The 27,859-nt window shown below is 40.1% G+C and overlaps 1 protein-coding gene across 2 annotated transcripts; it reads left to right on the top strand.

The window, feature by feature from the left end:
• LSG1 (large 60S subunit nuclear export GTPase 1) lies at positions 1-27,175 on the top strand. 2 transcript variants are annotated; one of them, XM_084871640.1, is made up of 14 exons: positions 2-165; positions 2,222-2,348; positions 5,027-5,147; positions 5,322-5,408; positions 6,059-6,145; positions 9,928-9,988; positions 11,175-11,351; positions 13,238-13,657; positions 16,265-16,366; positions 16,519-16,662; positions 18,237-18,360; positions 21,371-21,450; positions 22,770-22,943; positions 26,712-27,175. In XM_084871640.1, exons 1-14 carry the CDS (start codon positions 67-69, stop codon positions 26,889-26,891), a joined length of 1,983 nt encoding a protein of 660 aa, XP_084727766.1. In that variant the 5' UTR covers positions 2-66; the 3' UTR covers positions 26,892-27,175. The 2 variants fall into 2 exon arrangements, with proteins under 2 accessions (XP_084727767.1, XP_084727766.1); XM_084871641.1 differs by lacking the exons at positions 22,770-22,943; positions 26,712-27,175 and adding an exon at positions 22,543-22,741 and having other exon boundaries at positions 1-165.
• The last annotated feature ends 684 nt before the right edge of the window (positions 27,176-27,859 follow it).

The following is a 27,859-nucleotide window of genomic DNA, read 5'->3' as shown; positions in this document are numbered from 1 at the left end:
GATCTAGTGCTTGAATACCGGAAAACGTGTGCAAGGGGCAGAAGTTCGGTTCGTGACTGTGTAGCCATGGGCCGGAGGAAAGCGCCGGGTTCTGGGTCCCTCGGCCGGGCACTTATCCGGCATCAGACTCAGGGGAGCCGTCGGCACCGTCACACCGACTCCTGGGTAAGCCAGGTCTTGTCCTCTCTCTCAGTCTTTCTGTCTGGTTACGCGAGTGTGAATGCTGCGAATCCTTGGGCCAAAGGTCACGAAACTTGCCTAGAAGTGACGTCTAAGTAGGGTTTTCTTTTCTTTCTTTTTAAAAAATGACCATATGGCCAACTGCTTCGTTCTCGCTATTTATTTATTTATTTATTTATTTATTTATTTATTTATTTTTACAGAGAGGAAGGGAGAGGGATAGAGAGTTAGAAACATTTATGAGAGAGTGACATCAATCAGCTGCCTCCTGCACACCTGTCCCTACTGGGGATGTGCCTATAACCAAGGTACATGCCCTTGACCGGAATCGAACCTGGGACCCTTCAGCCCGCAGACCGAGGCTCTATCCACTGAGCCAAACCAATTAGGGCCTAAGTAGGGTTTTCAAGGATGACTGTAAAGTTCTGCCACGCTGATACGCAGGACCTCCTTCTAGGAGGGACAGAGCACACACAAAAGTAGTTCTAGTGTAATAAAGCTAGAGTAAGATTTTTTGAAGGGTCTTAATGTCAGAATAATAGTCTTTGCCATCTAAGCCATGGGAACTTTGGAAGTAATGAGCAGGAAAAATACAAACACTATTTCTCTTAGTATTAATTTGTTCAAAGAACCGACCCTCCAAAAGTGGCTGGTTGCTACTAGAAATAAAACATATATCTCTCATTCCTGCATCATCCTTATTATTTCCTAGTACTGTCGCTCAGAGATGAACAGTTCACCTCCAGAATGTGGCCGGCCTAATAGTTCCTTAGACCTAGGAACAATCATAGTTTTAGGACCTTTGAAAAATGGATGTTTGACTTGTGATTGTTACCCCAGGTATTTGAGACTCGTTAAGTTCACAGTAAGAATTTGTGCTAAAGTCAAAGATGTGCCTGTTGCTGACTGTCCATGTGCCACTCTCACACCATCTGGTTTCTGTCTATATAATTTGCAGTGTAAGCAGCATTATGGTTGATTAGTATTCATCAGGTCAGTGTCACTCTGGACATTAGATGCTGACATTTTCAATTGGTTTTGAAGCAGCTTGTTGTTAATGTATCCTTTAGGAAGTGATGGGAAGATTGAATATAAATTCTAAAGAACTGGATAGTAACCCTTACTCTTAATTTTTACTAATTCAGTGACCTTGAGCAAATCTTTTATTATTCAGTGTTTTCATTTATTTGTACCTGTACTGAGCATGTAGCTAGGATGATGTTTATCTCACTCTGGGTTGTGTCTGGAAATCAGTTAAGTAGATGGTAACCAGAGGTTTTGTGGTGTGTTTTTTTTAAACCAACAAAGAAGAATTCAAAATATAGAGTATATTACATGTAGGAAGGTAACTTTGTTTTAGGATTCTCTTGTTTCCATTTTACTCAGATGGTATCACTGTGTATCATAGCATTTGAGTCACTGTGTAAACCTTACTGTGAGTCTCCATCAAAAAATTTTGACTAACAGTGGCTGCTAGGACCAGAGAGTCTGTGTTCAAATTCTGTCTCTATCACTTATTAGTTGCAACTATAGGCGATTTTCTTTAAAGATTTTTTTTTCCTCTCCCAATTTCAGAGAGGAAGGAAGAGGGAGAGAGAGATATAGAAACATCTGTGATGAGAGAGAGTCATTGATTGGCTGCCTCCTGCATGCCCCCACTTGGGATCATCGGGCTGCAATGCAACCCGGGCATATTCCCCCATCAGGAATCAAACCCAGGACCTCCTGGTTCATAGGTTTGACTAAACCCCCGAGTCAAGTTGGCTGGGCTAGGCAATTTATTTTTATCTATTTAAGCCTGATTCCTTGTCACAGAATATAGAGCTACATTAACAGATTTTGAAAATGAAATAAAATCATGAATGGAAAGTGCCTATCATGAGGTAAAAAAAAAAAATGCTCATTTGAATATTAGCTGTTATCAGTTTTGATGCTAACGGTGCTCAAGACTAGGAAATGTTAGTTCCTTGTGGGGTTAGAGTTTGTTTGGATGTCAAGAGCAGAGGAGAGTAACTGCATTTTTACCTTGTTTTATTCATAGTTGCACACAAGTGAACTCAATGATGGCTATGACTGGGGTCGTCTTAATCTTCAGTCAGTGACTGAACAGAGCTCCCTTGATGACTTCCTTGCAACTGCAGAACTTGCAGGAACAGAGTTTGTAGCTGGTAAGTTGTTTATTGCTGAGTGCATATGACACTGGTCACATTTCTGTCCTTGCTGACTAGATACAAACAATATCTACCTGGAACTGTTTATGCGGACCCTACTAAATTCATAAATGAGCTGTCTTTAATCCAAGGCAGATATCCCAGGAGCATTGTGGGGTCCAGTTATACTCAAGTTGTGAGCTACAGAATGTACCACAGTTTGTTGTTGTTTTGTGTGTAGGGGAGGGGGTTGTGCCACCGTTTTAAAATTCAGCTCTGAAAAAACACTTCAGGTTATACAGTGTCATATTAAATTCAAGAAACTCAATCTTTCCTAGGGAAAAAAAACAGTCAACATTATGATGGTCAGTACTAGGGTTTTTCAGAAAGTTTTCTGATATCATTGTTAGAAGCACAATTTAGGCCTGCTCCTGTTAATTTAGGCAATTTGAATTGTATTTTAAATTACTTGTCAGGACATAATAGTGAATTTTTCTGTGCATGTAATTTGTTTTAGTCATTTCTCTCCCTAGTTTTTTAATATGTGTTTCTGAGCACTCAGAAAAGTACATGGCACAGAGATAGCATTATGAACTATTATTCCTGTTCCTCTTTTATTATTGTAAATGTTATTAAGTTGTTTGGCAAATTCATTCATTTGTTCAGAATGTTTTTGTTTAGTCTCAGCCTCTCTTAGGCATTGTACTGGCAACAGTGTTGAATAAGACAAATTTTGTTTCTGTATATTTTATGTTAGGTGCCATGAAAGAAGTCTGTAGCAGATATGTGGGGTCAGGAAAGATGGAGGTGCTGACAATTGAGTTAATCACCAGTGGCCACTAATCAATCGTGCCTATGTGATGAAACCTCAATAAAAACCATTTAGAGATTTGGCACTTCTATCTCTGGAGTCTGACAGAATATAATGGAATTGTACAACATCCAGTTGGTGTTTGGAGAAATTGGTTGTTGGTGTGGGAAAAACCCGCACATTTGGTGTCAAAAGTGTTGGTAGTAAACACAGTTCAGAGACAGGTGCTGCATTGTTGTATGCTTACTTGCAACAGCACTCATAGCATCACTACTGAAATGAGAAGGAGAAAGAAAAGTTGGCTTTAGCTAAGGATGAAGACTTGGGAGTGGGTGCAGTGAAGTAATTTTGATGTTCAAGCGGAGTGGTCGAACGTATGTACCGCATGGCTTTAGCCAAATAGGGAAAGAAGACGGATGATGGACTGGAGAAAGAAGAAAGACTCGAGGGGCGAGAGGTATTTACAGTGGTTGGACATTGGGTGGGAGTTCACCATTGGAAGGAGAAATTAAAAGAATTATTAAATATGTAGCTCGAGGTGTGTGTGCTTCGACTGTGAATGGTGCTTGGGTTTGACTGTACTCTTGGTTACTAGACTGTGCAGCCCAAGCAAGGTATTGGTGGTCTGAGGAGGGTAGCAGACTGCAGTCTTTGCTTAGAGGTCAGTAGGAATGTTGCTGATGATATCTCGTTACCTTTCAATAGGACCTTCCCTTGACATTTTGGTAAGAAGCTTAGCTGACTCCTCTGGAGACTAGGTGGCCGTGTGTGGTGAATTTGAGATGCCTGGAGCAACTGAGGGGCAGCTGGAGGGAAAACAGAGCACTAGAACAGAGGTCTCTGATTCACACATGGACATGACATTTATTTGAATTTACGTAGGTCAGTGTTTTTCAACCTTTTTTGGGCAAAGGCACACTTGTTTCATGAAAAAAATCACGAGGCACACCACCATTAGAAAATGTTAAAAAATTTAACTCTGTGCCTATATTGACTATATATAAAGTAATTCTCTTGAATAGGAATCAAACACAAAGAAAGTATTTTATAATTACTTTATTATGAAATATTAAGTAAACAAAATAGTGAAAAATTATAAAATTCTTGTCTTGTCTGCACCTACCCGCGGAACAGCGGTTGAAAAACGCTGATGTAGGTCACTAATCCCAGGTGTTCATTGTGCATGTCTTATATACATTATAGTGTAGAAGTTCACCACTTCTAACTGGAGTGAGACTGCTGAATCTTTGCTTCCCCACCATTCCCATTGGCTTGCAATTATTCTCCCTATATCAGCTGTCAGCAACCAGTGGTCCGTGCACCACTGCTGGTCCGGGAGGTCCAAAAGGTTGGCGACCACTGCCTATATAATATTAAGGCACTGATTGACTGATTATAGTAAATCTTTTTCTTTTTTTATATATATATTTTATTGATTTTGTACAGAGAGGAAGGGAGAGAGAGAGAGAGCTAGAAACATCGATGAGAGTCATCGAACAGCTGTCTCTTGCACACCCCCTACTGGGGATATGCCCGCAACCAAGGTACATGCCCTGACCGGAATCGAACCCGGGTCCCTTCAGTCCCCAAGCTGACGCTCTATCCACTGAGCCAAACCGGTTTCGGCTGATTGTAGTAAATCTTCAGTCTTCCTACTCTTAATACGTTTAGCATATGGAGTTTTATAAAATTAATAAAAATATTTTCCCTTTTTGTAGGAAACTTCATTTGGAAATTATGATTTAACCAAGGCTAGAGGAATCTAAATTTTAAAAGCTTAAATTCTGTTTTAGATGCTCATATTTTTAGTTTTGAAGTAATGACCAGTATTCACTCTCTGTATTATTGCCTCTTAAGTAACAGTTCTTTTCTTTTCTATAAACAGAGAAGCTTAATATTAAGTTTGTGCTTCCTGAGGCAAAAACTGGACTGCTGTCTTCTGAGGAGAGCCAGAGAATTAAGAAGCTCCATGAAGAAAACAAACAGTTCTTGTGTATACCAAGGAGGTGAGTTGAACAAGAGTGCAGGACATCATGAGGCACAACATGGCCACTGAGTATAAAATGTTTATATGTCCATTCTTTCTCTGCTCTCTTTTCTCAGTTGCCATTATTAAATACAAATCCCCTATTTTATTTTGGTAACTCATATGGAGTTTTTCCCCTCTGTGATTGTTTCAGACCAAAGTGGGACAAAAACACCAGCTCCGAAGAACTCAAACAGGCAGAAAAAGATAACTTTCTAGAATGGAGACGTCAGCTTGTCCGGTGAGTGTTAAGATTATCTGAAGATTTGCCTTGGATTCTGAGTCAGGCATTTTGATGTGCTTGCATTGCTCTTTGCATTTTGAAAACTTGACTCTTTTAAAAGAAAACTGGTAGATTTCTTTTAAGTGCAAATTGCTGGTCACACATGAATCCTTGCACAAAGATGAGGAGTTGGTTAATGCTGAGTTGGTTACTCTGCTCCACTCCTGGCTGTTTCTCTTGTTTATACCCTTCACCATTAGTCACTCTGGAGTTTATCACCGCTCTCGGCATTCCTCCAGGAAGAAATGCCTTGGAGAAATGTCACTTTGTGTAATAGATAAACTTCCAGGGTTTAAATAGATTAAATATAAAACTTGAATTTGATTTTCTTATTGATTCAGCAGAAAGTATCTTCTATAATAATAAAAGCGTAATGTGCTAAACAACCTTCCCAACGAAATCAGGGCTGCGAGGGCCCGGGCCAGCCACCGCGGCTGCAAGGGCCGAGCCCCTTGAACGGATTTCTTGCATCGGGCCTCCAGTATAAAATAATTTGACAGTTAATACTTGTGTACTTATTTTTTTTAATGCAGTGAATTCGAGTGTTTATGTTACTCAAAACCTTTATGTAATCTGGCAAAGGTATAAACTTATCATTTTAAAGCCAGGCTAGAAGAGGAACAAAAGCTGATATTGACTCCATTTGAAAGAAATTTGGACTTTTGGCGCCAACTCTGGAGGGTGATTGAGAGAAGGTAAGTTTTGGGGAGAGGGGTACTGGTGTTGTGGTGGTGGTGTTATATTAGATTTGGGTGTTAACGCATGTTTATAGGCCCAGGGATGGGGATGGGGGCCCGATTAAGCCATACAAAGGGCTGTTGAGAATTATTATTATTAAAAAACTAAAAGTATAATACTGTATTTTTAAAAATGCATAATGTTTTTTGTTATTAGATGAACACAATAAGCTGTGAGAATGGTGAGCATTTTCTGTAAAATGAGTTCTGAAGCAACTGTAGTTACTTCAGCCACTATATATTGAATTTCTACTGGTAATATGAGAAATATGGGTGTGAAAAGGGATAGGTATCTGCCTGAAAGAGCCAGTGTATCATGGGGGAGGCCAAGCAAAGCACCCGGCAACAGAGCACACAGATAAATGAAATGCAGTCGTTCAAACCAGTGTGATTCCTCCTATGTTGCAGATAGAAAGGTGGTGGGCCAAGTCATAGGCGAGGAAGGAACAGTTGATAAGGAATGATTGGATGGGGGAATGATCTGTTTCAATTGGGATTTGAAAAGAGAAAAATTTTAATAAATTAAGAATGGGATATTTTCAGTCTTTTTCATGTCTTGATTGTTAGAAATTGATGAATCGACTTTCTCCATTCTTACCTCTTTGATATAGTGTAGTTTTTTTCAACCAGTGTGCTGCAAGAATTTTAATATATTTTATTGATTTTTTACAGAGAGGAAGGGAGAGAGAGAGCTAGAAACGTCGTCGATGAAAGAGAAACATCGACCAGCTGCCTCTTGCACACCCCCTAACGGGGATGTGCCCGCAACCTGGCCGAAACCGGTTTGGCTCAGCGGTAGAGCGTCGGTCTGCAGACTGAAAGGTCCCGGGTTCGATTCCGGTCAAGTGCATGTACAATGGTTGCGGGCACATCCCCGGTAGGGGGTGTGCAAGAGGCAGCTGGTCGATGTTTTCTCTCTCATCGATGATTCTAGCTCTCTATCCTCTCCCTTCCTCTCTGTAAGAAAAATCAATAAAATATATTTTTAAAAAACAACAACAACAAAACACGCAGTACCTGACTTTTGGGTCAGGGGCACTGACCTCTTTTCACTTAGATTGTCAAATAAAAAAAAAAATGACTGCATCCAACACAATAGATGTCCCGTGTGAATGACTCAAAATTATACCTTTTTTGTTTTTTGTCAGATTGCTCAAAAAAAAATGTTTTGGTGTGTCACAGAATTTTAGTAATTAGCTTATGTGTGCCATGAGATGAAAAAGATTGAAAATTGTTGGTATAGTTAAAAGGTTTTTGTTTTCCTGAATGACTTATAAGGACTCCATAAATGACATTTATATTTGAAATGATTTTTTTTTTTTTTAGCAAAATGAACCTTCAGGCTTTTTTTTGTTTTGTTTTGTTTTTTGAAATCCATAAAATGTATCCAGTAAGAACATTAGGAAACAGGATGCCTGGTTCTTAGAAAAGAATATTAGAGCATTTGCATTGTTATGGAAAAACAAAACAAAACAGGAATTGGATTAAACTTGTTAACTGGGTGGGGCATAATTGCCTGGTAGAACGGAACTGGGAATGACCTAAGAACTCCCTGTTCAGATTGGCTTCAGTCTCGCCTCACCCTTGCCTTGAGAGCTAGATCCAATGCTTCTAGTCCCCTCTCGGGGCTTAGGAGCAGGCACAGGCTTGCCTCTTACAGGTTTGACATATCTTAATTGCTGTCCTTTCGTCCTAATGAGTCCCCAGCCTTTCCTTTTTGTAGGTTTTGACAGGGAACAAAAGTAACCATACGTGTTCTCCCATGTTTAACAGGACGGCCCTTTACACGCTCTTTATGCCCTTAAGTAAGCGGTTGGTTTCCCCTGTGTGAGCCTGTGCTTATTGAAACTTTAGTTAGCTTCAATTGGATTACAGTGTTACTTGTGTTACCACTGTCTTTATTATGTGATATTTCTCTTTTTATAAGAACATACTTCTACCTCCACGAATATAGTGTGTTTTACATGGAGGTGTGGATCTGAGTGACATAGAAGTATTATCAATAAAGTGACTATCGCCACATCTTTTAGCAGGAAATATTTACTAGTGTGTTCTGTACATCTGATGTCCCCTTCCATTATGTAACGGGCAGCTAAGCCATCTGCCTCTTTAATTTCAAAAGTAGTTATCAGAAAAGATTTGATGTATGACATGTCATTGAAATGCAGGAAATTACGAGGGCAGAGCACTGCATTCCAGTAACAGGCGCCTTCGTTGTATTGTGTAAACCCTTCCTGTTACACAGTTGCACTTTTCTCTGCATCCTAATTCAACACACAGAGCAACCTGTCTTAAATTTGTCTTAGCTTACTGTGTTTCTAAGCTGATTATTTGTTCTTATTCTTTCTACATGTTTGGTAGGTAGACATAAAGTCTGCAGACTTTGTTAATTTTAGTTCGTTAGGCTTTTTGGCAGTCATTCTTGCATTTACTCTTAAATACAGTTTTTAAAGTGGTAGATATTACCTTAAAGAAGAAAATATTAGGGCCTGCTTAATTTGAGAATTTAAAAATAATGTATCATAAATTAGCAAGTCTGTGAGTTCCTTTGAGTCACACAATTATGCTGGAAATTGAACTGTTTTAAAGGAATTGCACATTGATTATCAAAAACCCTGCCCTCCATGGTAACTGGGTTTCATGCATTCCTTGGTGTTCGCCATGGTTGCATAAGAGTTACCTCAGAAAAGGCTGACCAGATACGGATTTGGAGACTGCTGTAAGGGAGTAGGTGGTACATCTGCAACTTATTCCTTTCCAGTGGCAGTCACAGCTGGCCCTTAAAAAACATCTTTTCTAAACACAGAAGCTGAAGGAAGGGAGGAGACTCCCAGTAAAGTGAAATATTTGTGCTACTTGCAATGCTGGGCTGCTGTAGTCCCTACCACATTTTGAGGGGCTTGCTGTCAACTGCAGTTTTCTTTTTTAATTCTCACCTGAAGATTTTTTTTATTATTATTATTGATTTTGGAGATAGAAGAAGGGGAAGGGAGGTGGAGAGACTTGATCAATTGCCTCCTATATTCACTCCGACTAGGGATCGAACTCACAACCTAGGTATATGCCCTGACCAGGAATTGAACCCCAGCCTTCCAGTGCACGGGATGATGCTTCAACCAACGGAGCCACCTGGCCAAAGCAGAAAGTTTTTTATACATCTTATATGTGATTGAAGAAGTTGAACTCTTCATTACTGCTTCAGGGTCGTAACTTAAGTTGATACTTTGCTGTTGGATTCTTGCCATCTAAACCCATTCTTGGAGTAGTTGGATGATTATTTGCTAGATGTAGGCTCTGATAGGGCAGCTGTCAGCAAGTGGTAAATATATTAGGGTTTTTTTGAGGCCTTAACATGGTTTAGATTAAGTACTAAATATATGGTGGACCTCGCTTTATCACTCCAGGAGAAGTTACTAGAAGGTACAGTTAAAATGTTATCAATTAAACAGCATCAGAGCTGTTTGTATAAGAGCAGGCAGTATTATATTTATTAGCATGGCCCCTGGTCCATACTACCCTAGTTCCCATTCTGGTTCCATCAGTTGATAGGTGGCAACCTTGGACAAGTTACTTAATTGTTCTAAGCTTTAGTTTCCTCATATATAAACAGAGAATAATTATACCTTAAAAAGTTAAATATGTCAGATGCCTAATATATGGAAAATGTTTGCTTCTCTTACTGTATGGTTAGTATTTCCTTTCACTTCACAATGATTGGAGTATCTCACCTTTGTTTTCAGCGATATCGTGGTCCAGATAGTAGATGCTCGAAACCCGCTCCTGTTTAGATGTGAGGATTTGGTAAGTAAAGTGTCATAAGATTCCAATGTAACATCTGGGAGGAGCAGTGGAAGGACATCATCACTGATAGAAATACTGTAGGCAAGCATTCTGTACTCTCCTCTAGCTTTGTTTAGTTAGGCCTCTCTCTCCTTCAAGGTTTAGGAGCTTTCATAATGTGACTGTTTGTGACACATGCTTTCTCTTCTCAAACAGTTGTTTCTATTTGCAGGATGGCACAAACACTGATGTGAACTTTCTAGCTTTTCGTTTAGAAGCCACTTCGTTAGTAGACATTTGCCAGTGTTTCTCATTTTTTGAAACACCAGTCAAAGTAGCATTTTACTTACTTTGACATATTCCTGGTTATTTTACTTCTTATCCATCCCATTAAGTTTTTTCTTCCCCCACTTTAGTTATTACCCCTGTGGTGGTTTACCAATAGACTAAGTTTGTAAGCCACTGCAGGGGCTAATAATGTGTGAGAATCACATGAAATAATGTAATATAGGCTTTGAATTAATAATACACACATGAAATTTTCCTACTAAGGACTATGGTAGTAATAGTATAGATTATTTTAAAAGGCGAAAGATTTATGCGATCTGAAGAGAAACCAGAGTATATAGTATAGATTATTTTAAAATCCACTGGTGAATAACATGAATCTTAATGGTGAAACTCTTATGAAGTCAGCTTTTATACTTCTGGTATATTTCCTAATACAGAGCCAAACTTGGGAATTCATTTCAGTGACTGAGTCTTGCTTTTCTTTTAGAATTCAAAAATAAATTTTACAGTAAATATTGTTGGCTGTTTTCATGAGGCTAAAAAATAGTCCCAGCTGGCCAACAAATCCAGTTATGCAGGTTTTGTGTGTTTTTTTTAACTTGTTTAAAAGGAACAATTCAGCACTATCAAGGACAAAAAGACCTGTTTTACAACAGGGTAGGAAAGCATTTTTTACCCCTTCCAATTTCTTATGTTGAGAGTATTTCTTTGTGTGACCTCCCTTCTTTTCAAAGCTTACTGAGAGGGTTGGTAGAATGTGGCATGTTTAAAAATATTTAAATTAGGAATAATTTAAAACTGAGGGGAGTGAAAACTTTTAGTCATAGCTGGCGGGAGTGGGGGGAGGAGGTTCAGTATAATTAGCCTAATTTTTCCTATTGGAAGAGGCCTTCCTAATTATTCTTGTCTTGCCTAGGAATGTTATGTGAAAGAAATAGATGACGATAAGGAGAATGTTATTCTGATAAATAAGGCAGACTTGTTGACTTCTGAGCAGCGGAGCGCCTGGGCCACATACTTTGAAAAAGAAAATGTGAAGGTTATTTTCTGGTCAGCTTTGGCTGAAGCCATCCCACTAATTGGTGACTCTAAGGTAACCTTCAGGACTTTTCCAGGTTGAGTCCAGGGAGATTTATGCAAATTTTTTGGGTTTGTTTATTTTTTATCTAACTGCTATGATAGTAGGAGGACCTATAGAAAAATGGGTTACAAGGTGACGTCTAAATTTATACAGAGAGAGTTGATGAGAGAGAGTCATTGGTTGCCTCCTTCATGCCCTACACTGGGATTTAAGCCACAACCTAAGCATGTACCCTGACTGGTTCATAGGTCGACACTCAACCCCTGAGCCACAGTGGCTGGCCTGGGGATGGAGAGAGAGAAATACTGATGAGAAAAAACATCATCAATCGGATGCCTCCTGCACACCCCCCACCAGGAATTGCGCCCACAACCCTGGCATGTGCCCTGATCAGGAATTGAACCACAACCTCTTGGTTCCTGGGTCAACACAACCACTGAGCCACACCAGCTGGTCTGCTTCTTTCATATTTTAAAATGACTCAGAAGACCACACAGTGACTTCTTTACATTGATCATTTATCACAGAAATTGCTTCCAATTCCATGTTTCTGTTTGAGTTGCCAGGCATTATCATAAAATCATACCTATTTTCCCTCACATTTTGTTTACATTGCTTTCCTAAAATCTAAGATACGGTTTTTAACTGAGTTCATAGTGTCCCCATCTGTGATGGCTGCTCATGCTAACACTATATATTATTTAAAAATGATGCAGCGTTTATTTACATCACTTCTAAATTCAAACACTTCACCCTTGTTACAAATTAGTAATACTGTAAATTGCCTTGTTTCTGCTTTGTTGTCAGTAAGAATTCAGAAGAATTAATACATCCATGAATAGTACATGATTTTATTTTTTCTCCAAAGGAAATCTTTAATTGGTGAATAATTTCCATATACAGAGTTGACTTTTGTTGCTCCTACAGTTTCCACTGGGCGCTATCTCCAAGGGGTTTTGATTTACTAATGCCAATTATAAAAGAATAGCAGTTTCCTTAAACATTCAAACCACTGTCTTTAAAAATGCAAATGTATGCCGAAACCGGTTTGGCTCAATAGATAGAGCGTGGGCTTGGGGACTGAAAGGTCCGGGGTTCAATTCCGGTCAAGGGCATGTACCTTGGTTGCGGGCATACCCCAGTAGGGGGTGTGCAAGAGGCAGCTGATCAATGACTCTCTCTCGTCGGTGTTTCTAACTCTATCTCTCTCCCTTCCTCTCTGTACAAAATCAATAAAATATATTTTTTTAAAAATTAGAAAATTTAAAAAAATAAAAATGCAAATGTAGCCGAAACCGGTCAGTCTGCGGACTGAGGGGTCCCAGGTTCGATTCTGGACAGGGGCATGTATGGTCAGGGGCATGTACGTTGGTGTTTCTCTCTCATCGACATTTCTAGCTCTCTCTCTCTCTCTCTCCCTTCCTCTCTATAAAAAATCAATAAAATATATTTTTTTTAAAAATGCAAATGTAAAATAAAATTCAAATTACAAACTAAACCCTTCTTCCTTTGTGTAGAGAAGAGAATGTTTTATTGTTAATGAAAAATGCTTTATTTTATCCTGCAGCCCATTGCAAAATAATGTACGGCCAAATAATTCAGCTTGGCACGGGCTTTCCTAAACCCAAGCTTCTTTAAAGATATACCTATTACAAAAGTAATGCATATTACTGTACGAAGTTCAAGTCATGCAGAAAGATATAAAGGAAGGCCCACGGCTCCTCACCTCCACCAAGGGCACCGCCATTGATAGCATGGACATTGCATATTCACCTTTTCTGGCCTCCTTCATAACTTGTCCTGTATTTATCTTAGATAAACAACTTGAGTATTTTCACTGGAGTAAAAAAGTACAGTTACACAGTTTTGGACTTTTGTATTTCCTGTTATTCCATTAGGAACAAGCAAATGCAGATGCTGAAGAAGCCAACAGGACGGACTCTGAAAACTCCAGTTGCGATGAGGCCGAAATTCCACAAGGTGAGGGTCGGCATCTAGAGAGGGGTCCTCTCTCACTTAGTGAAGATGTCGCTAGTGATGAAGACAACAGTGAGTATGAGGACTGTCAGGAGGAGGAGGAGGAGGAGGAGGATTGGCAGACATGTTCGGAAGAGGACAGCAACCCTAACGAAGAAGCCTGTGGCCAGGACTGGCAGGAAAGCTGTACTGTGGATGCCAAGGCCCAGGGCAGGAAAACCCCGCAGAAGAGGCAAACACGCAATTTTAGCCACCTGGTATCAAAGCAGGAGCTACTGGAGATCTTTAAGCAGCTGCACACTGGGAAGAAGGTGAAAGATCAGCACCTTACTGTCGGACTGGTAAGATGAAATGTCATAAATTTGTTACCACATGAGGGTCTTTATTCTCTATCCTTGGTAGCTGCACTGGAATCCTGGAGACCAATTAGGCATCATAGGGAATGCCGCTGCCATTGTGGGAGTGACAGGCAAAGCCCAACTCAAAACAGTGCATTTTCTCAAGGCTTATATTGGTTATGGCCTTGTTCATAGTAGTCTTCACTCTTTCCAGTTCAGCACTACCTATCATGTGACTTACCAAGCGGTACTAGAATGAGGGCTTTTGAGGTTGTCTTTGGATTTCTAGTCTGATGCTCTTACCTTTAGATAAGATGGGCTTTTAGGTAAGGTAGGCTTTTGGCATCCTGTGATCCTTGACAACTTATATTCTAAGTGTTTCAGAAGTGTGTTTGGGAGAATCCCATCATCTTGGGGACAGGGAAAATACGATAAATGCTTTAGTTGCATAATCACTACAAATAAGGGAAAGGAGATTGCACTACTAACTCCATATACCCTAAGTTCCAGATAGCTGTGAAAAGTGCCCAAACCTGAAGAAGGTACAGCCTGGTTCCAGTTGTCCACATCTTTTAGCTAAGGAAATGTACTATGTTAGAGAAGGTATTTGTTTTAAAGATCTTCCATCCAGGAAACAAAATAGTGGAGGAAAGTAAATTTTCCACATGTACCAGAAAGCCCAACTTCCCTCATGTTTATGGAAATGTGAAGCAGCCTCCCTCCTGTAGAAATCCTAAAATAGGTAACTGACTCATTCTGCAAACATTTGTTGATCACCTACTACATGCCAGGCATCCTGCTAGGCCCTGGCCATATATAGATAGTGTAGGCAAGGCAGACACAGTCCCACCCTCATAGATCTTATAATCCAAATAGAGGGGGGCAGTTCAATGCCCTATTGGAATATAGTGACTATCATGAGTGAACCTGATTGGGCTGGGGGCGGATGACAGCAACAAAAGTCCTCTCCCCTCACCCCAACAAATAGCATTAAGTAATCAAGATATAAATACAACTGAAACCGGTTTGGCTCAGTGGATAGAGCGTCAGCCTGCAGACTGAAAGGTCCCAGGCTTGATTTCTGTCAAGGGCATGTACCTTGGTTGTGGGCACATCCCCAGTAGGGGGTGTGCAAGAGGCAGCTGATCAATGTTTCTCTCTCATCAATGTTTCTAGCTTTCTATACCTCTCTCTTCCTCTCTGTAAAAAAATCAATAAAAAATATATATTTTTCTAAAAGATATAAATACAAAACAGAAGAATATTAAAATTCATAAGCAGCTACCTAAAATCTGTTAAGAGGTTTATCTTAAACTATGATACAAGGTTTTGACAAGTGATGGTGGAAGGGCATCTAGACAGGCAGGAGGAATGGGAAAGTGTGTTCATTGCATGGCATGTGATCAAGTGTGGTTGAAGTTTGAAGAGTGGTGAGAGTTAAGACTGGAATGGTGGTAGTGTGTCCATTTTAAGTTTGTAATAGAGGTGAGAGTTTGGGATTTTATATTTGATGAGATTGGTATTTTCTAGCCTTCCAGGCATGTTAACGGAGAATTCTTAGAACCACGTCAGAGATTGGATTGGGTTAGGAGGTCTGGGAGAAAGCCTGAGAAAGGGCATAGAACAAGAGTGGCTTAATTTGAGCGAAAAGTTTGCTTGTCATTTTGAGAACAGCTTTTGTTCCTTTATATGATCCTGCTTGATCTGAGGCAACATGAACTTCTGATTTATTGATAGTTGGGGAGAAATAGAGGTGAGAGAATGGATAGTGTTTTACCCAGAACCCGAGTAATTGAAGAGTGTTAATAGTTTGATAACCACCTCAGCTTATTGTGTCATTTGAAATTTTTGGCCAGTAAGACAGAAACTTGTTAATGTTATTAGAAATAATTGGCCCGGCTGGTGTGGCTCAGTGGTTGAGTGTTAGCCTATGAACCAGGAGGTTGAGGTTTGATTCCCAGTCAGGGCACATGCCTGGGTTGCAGGCTCAATAATTGTACGTTGTGATAATGAAAATATCTCTGATGCTCAGCTTCACCCAGTATGGAGGATCCAATGGGAACTGAAATGCCTATAGATGGGAATGGGGGAGGGAAGAGCTGGGAACAAAGAGATAAGTTTTACTGGAGCATCTGCTGTGATAGCAAAACTTATAAAAATAAATGTACTGCCTCGGCTCGTTTGGCTCAGTGGATAGAGCGTCAGCCTGCAGACTGAAGAGTCCCATGTTCAATTTCAGCCAAGGGCACATGCATGGGTTGTGGGCTCAATTCCCAGTAGGGAACATGTAGGAGGCAGCCAATCAGTGATTCTCTCTCATCATTGGTGTTTCTTTCTATCTGTCCCTCTACCTTCTTCTCTGAAATCAATAAAAGTATATTTTTAAATAAATAAAATGTACTGTTCATCACCGGAGATGAATGTGAATAAATATATACCCATACCACGGTGGGAAAATGTCTGACAGCAAACAACGTGTATTTCAAATCACCTTTGGAAACATGCTAGTGTTGCCAGAATCATGCTAGTGTTGCCACTATTTATATCATACCTTTGGTTCTTTGGTAGGTGTGCTATTTGACTATTCAGTAACTTCTCACTCTCTTCTAGGTGGGCTACCCAAATGTTGGTAAGAGTTCAACAATCAACACTATCATGGGCAACAAGAAAGTATCTGTGTCTGCCACCCCTGGTCACACCAAGCATTTTCAGGTATTTATTGCTACAGCATTGGCCTCTGTATTTCCTATTCAGTCAGTTCCTCCATCTGGGTATTTTCTGAAGTTCTGTGTCAGTCATGTGCTGCTTTTCCTTCTCCTCCTCTTCGGTATGCCCAACATAAAATCCTCTTTCTTGTCTTTCAGACTCTCTTTGTGGAGCCTGGGCTCTGCTTATGTGACTGCCCAGGCCTGGTGATGCCATCCTTTGTCTCTACCAAAGCTGAGATGACTTGCAACGGAATCCTCCCAATTGACCAGATGAGAGATCACATTCCACCTATATCACTGATATCCTTTCTGCTTGGTAAAGACCCTGGTTATTATGTGTGAATTGGGGTTTCAAGTTTATTTTGAACATTGTCTTGCATTGATGTATTCAGGACTGATAATCTGAGAATAAAAATCTAAAATATTTACGAGTGCTCTGCCCAGGTTTATGTAGTGAGATAGCATCAGGACTTCAGAATTGGAACCCCGCGTCCTGGTTGCAGCAGGGAGCCTGGTATAAAAGGAGGATCTCAACCTGGGATCTCAGCCTCCGATTGCAAACCTGCTGGACTCCTGACACTGCCATTTAACTACTTGAGTGACCTTGGAAAACTTGCCTAACCTTCCAGAATCTTCCCTTTTCTTTTAAATGAGTGTAATAATAGCTGCCTTCCAATTAGTTATGAGAATTTAATCATTATGGCTAACATTTATTGAATACTATGTACTTTCCTAAACACTTACCAAGTAATACCTTATTTAATTTTCAAGACAACCCTTGAGGTGGATACTGCATGATTTTTTATTTTTATTTTTCAGAGAGGAAGGGGGAAAGAGGAAAAAAAAAAAATCAATGATGAGAGAATCATTAATCGGCTACCTCCTGTATGCCTCCCACTGGGGATCCAGCCCACAATCCCAGGCATACATTCTGACCAGGAATCAAACTGTGACCTCCTGGTTCTTGGGTCAATGCTGGCCAGGTCCTGCATGGTTCTTGACAAGACTTTTTAATGACTACACTTAAGACCACAGCTTTTTGTTTACTCCAGTTTATTTTTTCTTTCTATAAGAAATCAGTACAAATTTAGTTACCATGATAAACAAAATATAGTAATTTCTAAAATAGAATATAGTTGTTCAAAAGAATGCATGAAGTACAGCCTAGGGAATATAGTCACTAATATTGCAGTAGCTATGTATGGTGCCAGGTGGGTACTGGAATTATCGAGGGAGCACTTTGCAAAGTATATGATTGTCTAACTACTATGCTGTACACCTGAAACTCATACAAAATAATATTGAAAGTAAACTGTAACTGAAAAATAAGAAGAAAAAAAGAGAATGTACTAAATCTTCTATGGCAACTTGGATGAATCTTAAAAAATGTATTGCTAGCCGCATTAGGTTGGGTTCTGTGAAGGATTTTGGCATAAGTCTGATGTGGATCCTGCCCTTTGAGGGTTCAGTCTGTCCGGGCTAGGCGGCATGTACTTAAGTAACTGGTACAAGATAGAAAGTCGTATGTGGGTTAAGAAAAATCTATGGGTAGACAAGAGAGAAAAAAATAAATTCTCCTTACATGGTAATAAGAATTAGAAACTTAAGACTCTGCTTTATTTTGAATTTGGATTATCTCACAAATTGATAGTTTGTTTAGGTAAAAATTTGTCAACTTTAAGATGTATTTCAGAGATATTTTATAAATATTTAAAAGGATTCATTGGTACATAAGGCTTTGTTTAAAAGGGAAAAAATTAATTAATTAATAACTACTCTTTTGGAGAGGTGAAAAGGTTTTTGCCACAAGCACGTTCCAGACCCCAGGGGAAGAAAGGGGACAGTTCAAAAGAATGTTTCCTTGACAAGTTTACGTTTGCCAGAATATTCCAAGACATGTTTTAGAAGCCACCTATGGCATTAACATCATAAAGCCTAGAGAGGATGAAGATCCCCATCGGCCTCCAACATCAGAAGAACTGCTGACAGCTTATGGATGTGAGTTGTGGTTTGTTTATCTTTTTTTTTTTTTTTTTTTTTAATATATTTTATTGATTTTCCACAGAGAGGAAGGGAGAGAGATAGAGAGCTAGAAATGTCGATGAGAGAGAAACATTGACCAGCTGCCTCTTGCCCACCCCCTACTGGGGATGTGCCCGCAACCAAGGTACATGCCCTTGACCGGAATCAAACCTGGGACCTTTCAGTCCGCAGACCAACGCTCTACCACTGAGCCAAACCGGTTTCAGCGAGTTGTGGTTTATCTTAAAACATGAACAAAAAATAGTTAATGAGAGAAGTAGTCCTCTGCAAATATACAAAATTCAGAATTTTTCTTTAGCATTTGGCATGTCATCTTCCAGAGTTGATATTTTTGTTTTCTCTGTTGGCCTTGCCTATGACTGGCCTCCAGGTATCTGGTTGGATGGTGGCTTTGGGGTCCACCGGTAGCAGAGGAGAGCAGAGCGCCGCCTGAGTGGTATTTCACTTCAGTGTGTTAAGTGCTTTCTAGAAGTTAGAGGAGGTGCTTTGTGTTCTTTGTCTCTTTCCCTTCACCTCAGAAATCACTCCTTGGGGAGACGCATCCTCCATGCTCTCCTGGTCTCGGGCCCTTTCCATGTAGAGGCCTCGATGTGGCAGTGTTCAGAGCCCCACGGGGAGCCAGGGCCCGTCAGCAGTTACTACACGCTTCTAAAGGAAAGGCCCATGGGACATGCACCGCATTGCTGATAACCAAGTGTAGGCACTAGTTCTGACCTGAGGCTAGGTTGGCTTTTTTGGAGACTCCTCCCAAAACAGGGAAGAAAATGAATGTGCTTACCAGAGCAGGATAGAAGAGTGATGAGGGGAGCGTCCGAGGGAAAGCCCTCGGAGTGGGACAGAGCAGTTAGGATAGGGAATAGGGACACAAAACCTCTTCCTTCCGCTTCCATCAGCCCCTGTAAGCCTCGTTCAACATTAAAATGAGTCCACATTCTCCCACCTCCATGTTTTACCTCAGTTCCATGTGGGGGTTACTTTAGCCTATCATTTCTCCAGTTGGTTGTAATTTATTTACCTTAAATACAAACTTTATAGGTTGTCTGGGGGAACCTATGTCTACATAAAAGGGTAGCAATGTTAGAAGCATTTCTGTGCATGTGTGACCTCCCTTTAAAAGAATTGTCACCAGCCTGGGAAGGAGTGCAGTTCATTTTATTATTTCTTGGCAGACAAAAGTGATTTTATAGGGACAGTGCTTAAGTCAGACCTTGAACTTACCTAAGTTGAGAGACCTTTTTTTTTATTATTGCTTTCAGAGAAGAAGGAAGGAGAGAGCGATAGAAACATCAATGATGAGAGAGAATCCTTGATTGGCTGCCTTCTGCACGACCTACAGTGGGGATCAAGCCCACAACCTGGGCATGTGTCCTTGACTTGGAATCAAACCCAGGACCCTTTAGTTTGCATGCCAACCCTCTATCCATTGAGCCAAACTACCTAGGGGTAAGTTGGGAGACTTGAACAAGGATGGATACTAAGCACTTGTGGTAAGACTGGTATAGTCACAAAATCACAGAACTAGAAGAGACCTTAAAGATCACCTCACCTCTTGTTCCCCTTTTTTACATGTAATCTGAAATCAAACCATGAACTCACTTGCCCAAGGTGGTGTCTGGTCAGTGGCACAGCCTGGATGAGAACCCATTTTTCCTAATCAGACCTCCCTCCAGGACACTGAGCAAGTTAGAGAAAGGAAAACGCCAGTTTGTAGGGGGTGATGACCACACCTGTACAGTTTCTAAGGTCGTCGTGTGCAGATCCATAAAGAATAGTCTCTGGCAGTTAATTTTAAAAGATGTTGCTAAATAATTCTTGATTTAATTTATTTCCTTAAATAAAAATGAAATTAAGCATCTGTCCATATGTTTGTTAACCATTTATGTTTCTTTTGGAAATCACTGTGTTTCTATGCATTATTTTGTTTTTGTTTTTGTTTTGTGTTTTTTGTTTTTCTTTTATTGATTTTTCACAGAGAGGAAGAGAGAGGGACAGATAGTTAGAAACATCGATGAGAGAGAAACATTGACTCAGCTGCCTCCTGCATGCCCCCTATTGGGGATGTGCCCGCAACCCATGTACATGCCCTTGACCGGAATCGAACCTGGTACCTTTCAGTCTGCAAGCTGACACTATCCACTGAGCCAAACCGGTTTTGACTGCATTATTTGTTTTTATCTTGATTTGTAGGAGTTCTTTGTTACTTGTGCCACAAATGTTTTCCCAATGTTTATGGTTTCTTTAACATAGAAGTTAACAATTTCAATAGACTGGATTGTTGGTTGTTTTTTTCCTTTTCTGCATTTTACTTGGGGAAGACCATTTCTATCCCAAAAGGATAAAACTATTTTCCTGTAATACATTTTCTTATTTAAAACCTTTAGATTTTTAATTTGCCTGAACCTACTTTTTGTGTGGTGTGAACTCTAGGATTCTAACTATTCTAAATGGAAAGAGCCAATTCACAGCTAGTATGTGAGGGAGCTGAGTCTTGAACCCAACCTGGCTGCCAGCGCCTATATTCTTACCGCTGTGCTCTACTCTCTTCTAATTGAGTTGATATTAAAAGGATCTTCATTGTCTCTGGGAAACTGGAAAAAGTGTGGCGGTAACATAGGAAAACTTGCTCTATTGCTTTGGGTTTTGCTAATAATGACAACCTAGCATTCTACAAGAAGCCTCCTTGAATGTTTAAAATCAAGAAATGAGAGAAGTGGAGTAGAAAGAAGTTGCATGTGTCACAATGTGGTCGTGGGATATCAGATAAAACAATATGGTCTGTTTTCCTAGGTTGTCAAATGTGTTTATCATGTGGACCAAAATATTTTCTACAATGACAATTGACTTTTCAAAGTAGAGTACGGATGCTAGTGCATTAAGGGAAAGGTCTAAGTTAATCACCACAGTTATTTTGTTGTGATATTCTGTCTTCTATCTTATGTTTTGCAAAATTCTTTTCTCCTCACAGATATGCGAGGATTCATGACAGCGCATGGGCAGCCAGACCAGCCTCGGTCTGCACGCTACATCCTGAAGGATTATGTCAATGTAAGGAAACCCTGCTTCTTGTTGCTCTTGAATAAACATGTCTTCTTTCTCCACGATATGACTTTAGAAAATGGCTACCTGTCAAGTTATAAAGAAGACATTTTCTCATTGAAATTGTTTTATAACTAGATTTATAGTTTTTATCCAGGAGAGCATAGCTAGCATCATATAAATCAGTAAAGTGACTGACAACTTAATATGAAGGATACAGAAGTCTCTGAACACCTGTTTTTTCCACTCCTATAACGCAATCTTCTCTGTAATATAGTGTTTATTTGTCTTTCTCCTTATATTTACCTAGTAACAACAATAATAACAATAATAATTAACATTTATTCAAAGCTAAACCCTGCTGGGAATACTTTCAAATGTTTTACATTTATTATCTCATTCATAATACATAAGTCTGTGAAGTTATTATTCTCATAAAGAGGGCATGCTAAGTTTTGGATTTTCTTCATCAATGGAGGAGGAACTAATAGTACCTATCTCATGAGATTATTATGGAAAATAAAAGTGAGCAGGCATATTCTCTTGCCTTCAGTTCAGGGAGAAAGTAGTTACTGAATATTTATATGGATAAATTATTTGTATACAATTTATAAAACTGGAGGATGGGAAGATGCATTAAAAATAATAGTTTTTAGAGTGTTTGCGATGGAAGAGGGAAATCTACACCCAGTGAACAACTGCAGCCAGCCCAGGACCCCATTAGTACAGTTACTGTCCAATTGTGTCCTATTTTTTGCTTTGGAAAATATTCCTCATAAGTATAGACATATAAATGTACTGAAAAGTACATACTTAATAGGTATGCAAGAGAGGTAAAAAGGAGCACAGAGTCCTAGCCAGTTTGGCTCAGTGGAAAGAGCATTGGCCCGTAGACTGAAGGGTCCTGGGTTCTATTCCATTCAAGGGCATATACCTCAGTTGCAGGCTCAATCCCAAATCCTGGTTGGAACACATGTAGGAAGCAACCAGTGGATATGTCTCTTACATCAATGTTTATTTCCCTCCCACTATCCCTCCCTAAAATATAATAAAAATAAATGAAAAAAATATCCTCTGGTGAGGATTTTTTTTTTTTTAAAGGAACAAAGAAGATTTTATTCTTGTCTGGGGGCTATGGCAGGAGTCTAGGCCTCTAGAACACCAAGGATCATCATCAGTTTATTAGGACTCTTCCATGCAGTTAACCAAAACTCAACTCAGCTAACTTAATCAAAAGCAGAAAGCTCCAACAGAGTGTGCCTGTTGAGATGCCTTGTCTGACAGATGGCACTTGTGATGCGCTGTTACCATTCGTACTGTCTTTATAGGGTAAACTGCTGTACTGCCATCCTCCTCCGGGGAGAGATCCCCTGACCTTTCAGTATCAACACCAGCGACTACTGGAGAACAAATGGAATGGTGGTGAAATGAAAACACAGCCAAGTCGGAATAAAAAAGCAAAACAGATTGAAAATGTTGTTGACAAAGCTTTTTTCCATCAAGTAAGTTTTAAAGCTTTTCCTAATTTCTCATCCAACACATTTTGTATAACAGCTTTGTTGGCATACAATTCACACATCATAAAATTCATCCTTTTACAATCTACAATTCAGTAATTTATATTATATTCACAGAGTTGCACAACCTTAACCACTATCTAATTTTAGAACATTTTTATCATTCCAAAAAGAAACTCCATACCCATTAATAGTCATTCCGAATTGCCCTTTCCCACTAGGCCTTGCCCACCATTAATTTACTTTCTCTATAGACTTGCCTATTCTGGACATTTTGTATAAATGGATTCATACACTGTGCAGTCTTTGTGACAGGTATCTTTAACTTGGCATAGTGACTTCAAGGTGCATCCATGAATCAGTACTTGATTCCTTTTTATTGCCAAATAATATTTCATTGAAAGGATAGACCACATTTTGTTTATTGATTTATCAGTTGATGGACATCAGGGTTGCTTCCATTTTTTGTTATGAATAATGCTGTTGTGAACATTCATGGGAAAGCTTTGTGTGGACATATATTTACTGTTCTCTTAGGTATATTTCTAGGAGTGGGATTGCTGGGTCATATGGTAACTCCACATTAACTTCCCACAGTAGCTGCACCATATTACAGTCTCACCGGCATGTATGAGAGTTCCAATTTCTCCACATCCTTGCCAGTATTTATTTTCTGTCTTTTATATTAGCCATCCTGCTATGTATGAATTGGTACCTTATGATATTGATTTGTACTTTCCTAATGACTAGTTGTATGAGCATCTTTTCATGTGCTCATTGGCACACATATATATCTCTTCTCTGGAGGATTCTCTATTGTTGAGTTGTAAGAGTTCTTTGTATAGTCTGGATATGAATATTTATCCTATTTTCTAGGGGGCCAGTGCACGAATTTGTGCACCTTGAAAGGAACTGTGGGCTGCGAGCCAGCAGTGGGCACAGCAAACAGCAGGTCTCCACCCATCCTCCATGCCCCTGCCCAGCCCCTCCCACCACAGCCCCCAGTCCCCTCTCTGCTGGCAGCCATGCCCCCACGGCTGCCGCTCCCATTTGCTGATAGCGCTGCCCCACTTGCACCTGCTTACAACATGGAGTATTTAGGGCTGGCGCCAGCAGTGGGTGTGAACAGCTATTGCCCCAGGAGCAGGGGGAGGTGGAGAAGCCCTGAGGGACGATTGGGGTTGGCAGCCATTGCTTGCACCCTCTGAGAATGTCACGTAATCAGGGCTGGCACCTGGCACCAGCATTGGGTACAAGCAGGGCTGATATAAGCAGGGCTGGCACTGGCAGCAGGTGCAAATGCCTGGTGGGACCATGGTGTGCAGGAGCAAAAAGTTTTCTGTGACCACCAGAGGTTCATCCTGATGACTGCGACCAGCGACCAGCCTTTGTCTGGTGCCCCTGCTCACCTGCTCCACCCATCCTGCTGCAGCCAATGCCCGCATGTTCCATGCTCTGCTGCCTGCTGCCGACACCCGCCATGTTCTGTATGCACCCCATGTTGGTCAACGCATGTCATAGCAACTGGTTGTTCGGTTATTCTTCCGTTAAGTCTGTTTGCACATTAGGGTTTTATATATATATTGATAGATGACCTACAAATTTTTCTTTCATTTAGTAGATTGTCTTTTCTCTGAACCAATATATTTTAATCACTAGTTTATATTCACAGGTACAATTTTTAAAATTTTTTAAAGTTTTTCGATTATAGTTGGCACATACAATATTATGTTAATTCTAAGTGTGTAACATAGCAATTAGATATTTATATAACTTACAAGTGGCCACCCAATAAGCCTAGTATCCTTCAGAGGTACAATTGTATATTGTATTTTAAAGAGGAAATTTATGTGCAGAACAGTTAAATCATGTAATTATACCTAATATATATTAATGTTCTTGTATCTACTATAACCAAAAAAATGGGGTGCAGGGGTCGGGTGTATACAGAGAATGATTTTTTCTGTATTTGTGTGATGCCTTATTTGTGCCTCACACAGTGATCATGGTGAGGCACACCAAGCAGATATGTTGTTCCCGTCTTACTGTTGAAGACATTGAGGCTTAAGGAGGCTAAGTGAACTACCTGGTTTGAAATGGCAAAGCTGGACTAGAACTTAGGTTGTTGTGGCTCCTAGTTTGAATTATTTCCCAGTCTGCCAATGTTTAGAAGGAAAATTACTAATATGCTGGAAGATTAGAAGTTCTTTCTTGGGCCTATTACTGTTATACAGGACATTTAAGTTAAAGTTTTAAGTTTTACAAAATGCTTCTAAAGGTCATAAATAAGAAAGCTGAAAACTTACAGTATAGGTATAATTATCTAAGCTTTAGTTTCTAGAATAATGTCTATTCTAAGATCATGAAATCCTGCTTTATACTTGCACATCATATTGGATTGAATTTTTTTCTACTAAATAAACCTAAATTTTTTTTTTTTTTTATTTTACTTAAATCATAAGTTTACAAAAACTTTTTTGAGCGCTTACTATGTGCCAGCTATTACACTAGGACCTGGGATATCAAAATATAGTTATTGCTTTCAGGGGAATCACATTCTAGCAAAGGGGAGACAGGCAAGTTAATAATTAACATGACATATTAGATCTAGCACAGGGGTATAAGTCAAGAGTCTGAACCCAGACTGGAGGACAGTTATCTTAGAACTGAGAGCAAAGTGGGCAAATGAGAACTGTAGAGAGGAAATGATATTTTAGTTGGACTTTGAGAGACAAATAATGTGCCAGTTAGGAGGAGTGGTGAGGGCCATATTTCCAGGCAGACGGAGTAGCATGAACAAAGGCTTAAAAATACAGGAGTGTGCAGTTTATCAGTAAAAGAGCTGATGTGGTAGGTGGCCTTATGTGCCCTGTGCAAGAATCTGAACGTGATTCACCAGGCTTCAGGGAGCTATCAGAGATTTGTGAGGTCAGGAAAAGAGAATTATGATTAGAAAACTTGTAGGAATGTGGATGCTGTCAAACAGTTCATCAGTCTTCAGAGGGAAGGCAGGGGAGGGTGGGGGCTGGGGTAAGAAATCAACCAAAGGACTTATGTGCATATGTATGTAAGCATAACCAATGATCACAGACACTAGGGGAATGGGGGCATGTGCTGGGGGCTGGGAGTGGCCAATGGGGAAAAAATGAGACATATATTCTATAAACAATAAAGAATTTAAAAGAAAAATGTGGATGCTGGATTGGAAGAGTCTTGTAGTAAGTGGCCCAGAGAAAGCTAATCAGCACCTAGGTTAAAGCAGTGGGGGTTAGATGGAGAGGAGGGGATGGATGGAGAGGAGGGGGTAGACGAACAAAATTCTAGATATGGGATCAACAGGACTTAGTGGCCAGCTGACTGTATGATAGGTGAGGAAGACAAAGACAGTGTCCTGTCTTGGCAGCCTGGTGGATTCTTTATACCACTCACTAAAACAAAGACTGGAGAGTCCATCTCCAACTAAATTTAGATTGAGGCAGGTTGAATTTTGATATCAAGATAGAGATTTCCAGGAAGAAGCTAGTATTATGAATCTAGTTATAGATAATATTTGAAGCTATGGAACTAAGGAAGGTTGAGGGGTGGGTGGGAATGAACTGAAGATAGAATGCTGAAAACTTATGTAAGTAACCGGGAGCAAGGACCAGTGAGAGATGGAAGTCCCACTATCTTGGAGTTTTCATAAATAGTACTATACATATCCTCCAAAGGAGACTGCTGGTAACCTAAGTAAGATTTCCTCTTATTTGCTAGGAAAATGTGAGAGCTTTGACCAAAGGAGTCCAGGCTGTGATGGGCTACAAGCCTGGGAGCGGCCTGGTGACTGCAGCTACTGTGAGCTCTGAGAGCGGGGCTGGGAAGCCCTGGAAAAAACATGGCAACAGAAATAAGAAAGAGAAAAGTCGTCGGCTCTACAAGCACCTGGACACATGAACACACCAAAGCGGCATCCGCATTGTGCACCTGGAAAAGAACAAGCTGCTCCGGGCCTGTGGTGCTGCAGAATGGACCTGCTCGGTGGCGCACCGCACACCCAGCGGTCACCAGCAAGACCCAGGGCTCCGCGGAGCACCAGCTCTAAGGGAGTCATCTCGGAGCCTGGATTAAGGTGGGGGACAGAACTATGTATATTTGTTTGTGTAAATATACACAAATGTATATACTAATTTGTACATTGGGAAAATTTTTAAAAGAGAATAAAATTAAGTTGCCACTAACATTTTATTGGTTTATGTAGATACACTGCTATTTGCACATTCCACATTCTTCAGAAACAATTTTAATTTGTTAAAGCCTGACTGGGATTTTAGATGGATTTTTTTGAGTGCATTATTTAGATAAATTATTCTAAACTTCACACACCCCTATGGCAGAAGGCATATCAGATCTTGGAATTGGGGGGAGAGGGTGGCATATAGTTTTTAAAGGCCAGTGGAAAGCAGACCGACTATTGAAAATCACACCATCATATGAGCCACGACTACAGAGGGAAGCATGTAGAAAACAGAATGAGAAAACAAGTAATCAGCTGGTTTTTATTTTAAGCATAGAAATGAATCCCTGTGTCCTCAGTACTTGTGGCCATCAAGGGCAGTTTACCTTATTTAAAGTCACAATTGTTCTAATACATTTATAATACACTGGCTATTACAGCCTCTGACTTCTTCTGTCTCCCTTTTTCCCTTCTTTCTCTGAGTCTCATTCCTTAACTCAGATCGTTACCTTGTTTTCGGTCATAGATGTTTTTGGAAATTTAACAAAAGTTATGGGTGCTTTCTTAGAAAACTGGACATTCCCATGTACACAGTTTTGTAAAGTATATCAGAAAACCTAGAGATACCACCACTCTCCACGCCCCCCTGCTCAAATTCACCCCAAATTCACCCATGGATTCACAGTTA

This window comes from Pipistrellus hanaki (assembly GCF_964339955.1).
Source record: "Pipistrellus hanaki genome assembly, chromosome: 2".
NCBI classification, from domain to species: domain Eukaryota; kingdom Metazoa; phylum Chordata; class Mammalia; order Chiroptera; family Vespertilionidae; genus Pipistrellus; species Pipistrellus hanaki.
Note: the sequence above shows the minus strand (reverse complement) of the source record. Positions and strands in the feature narration are given on the sequence as shown.

Bases quoted from the DNA above. Each gene is read 5' to 3' on its own strand.
- LSG1 (XM_084871640.1), top strand. From the start codon at position 67: ATGGGCCGGAGGAAAGCGCCGGGTTCTGGGTCCCTCGGCCGGGCACTT. The intron at 9,989-11,174 runs GTAAGTAAAGTG...TGTCTTGCCTAG, and splicing joins TGTTTAGATGTGAGGATTTG to GAATGTTATGTGAAAGAAAT. The intron at 13,658-16,264 runs GTAAGATGAAAT...ACTCTCTTCTAG, and splicing joins AGCACCTTACTGTCGGACTG to GTGGGCTACCCAAATGTTGG.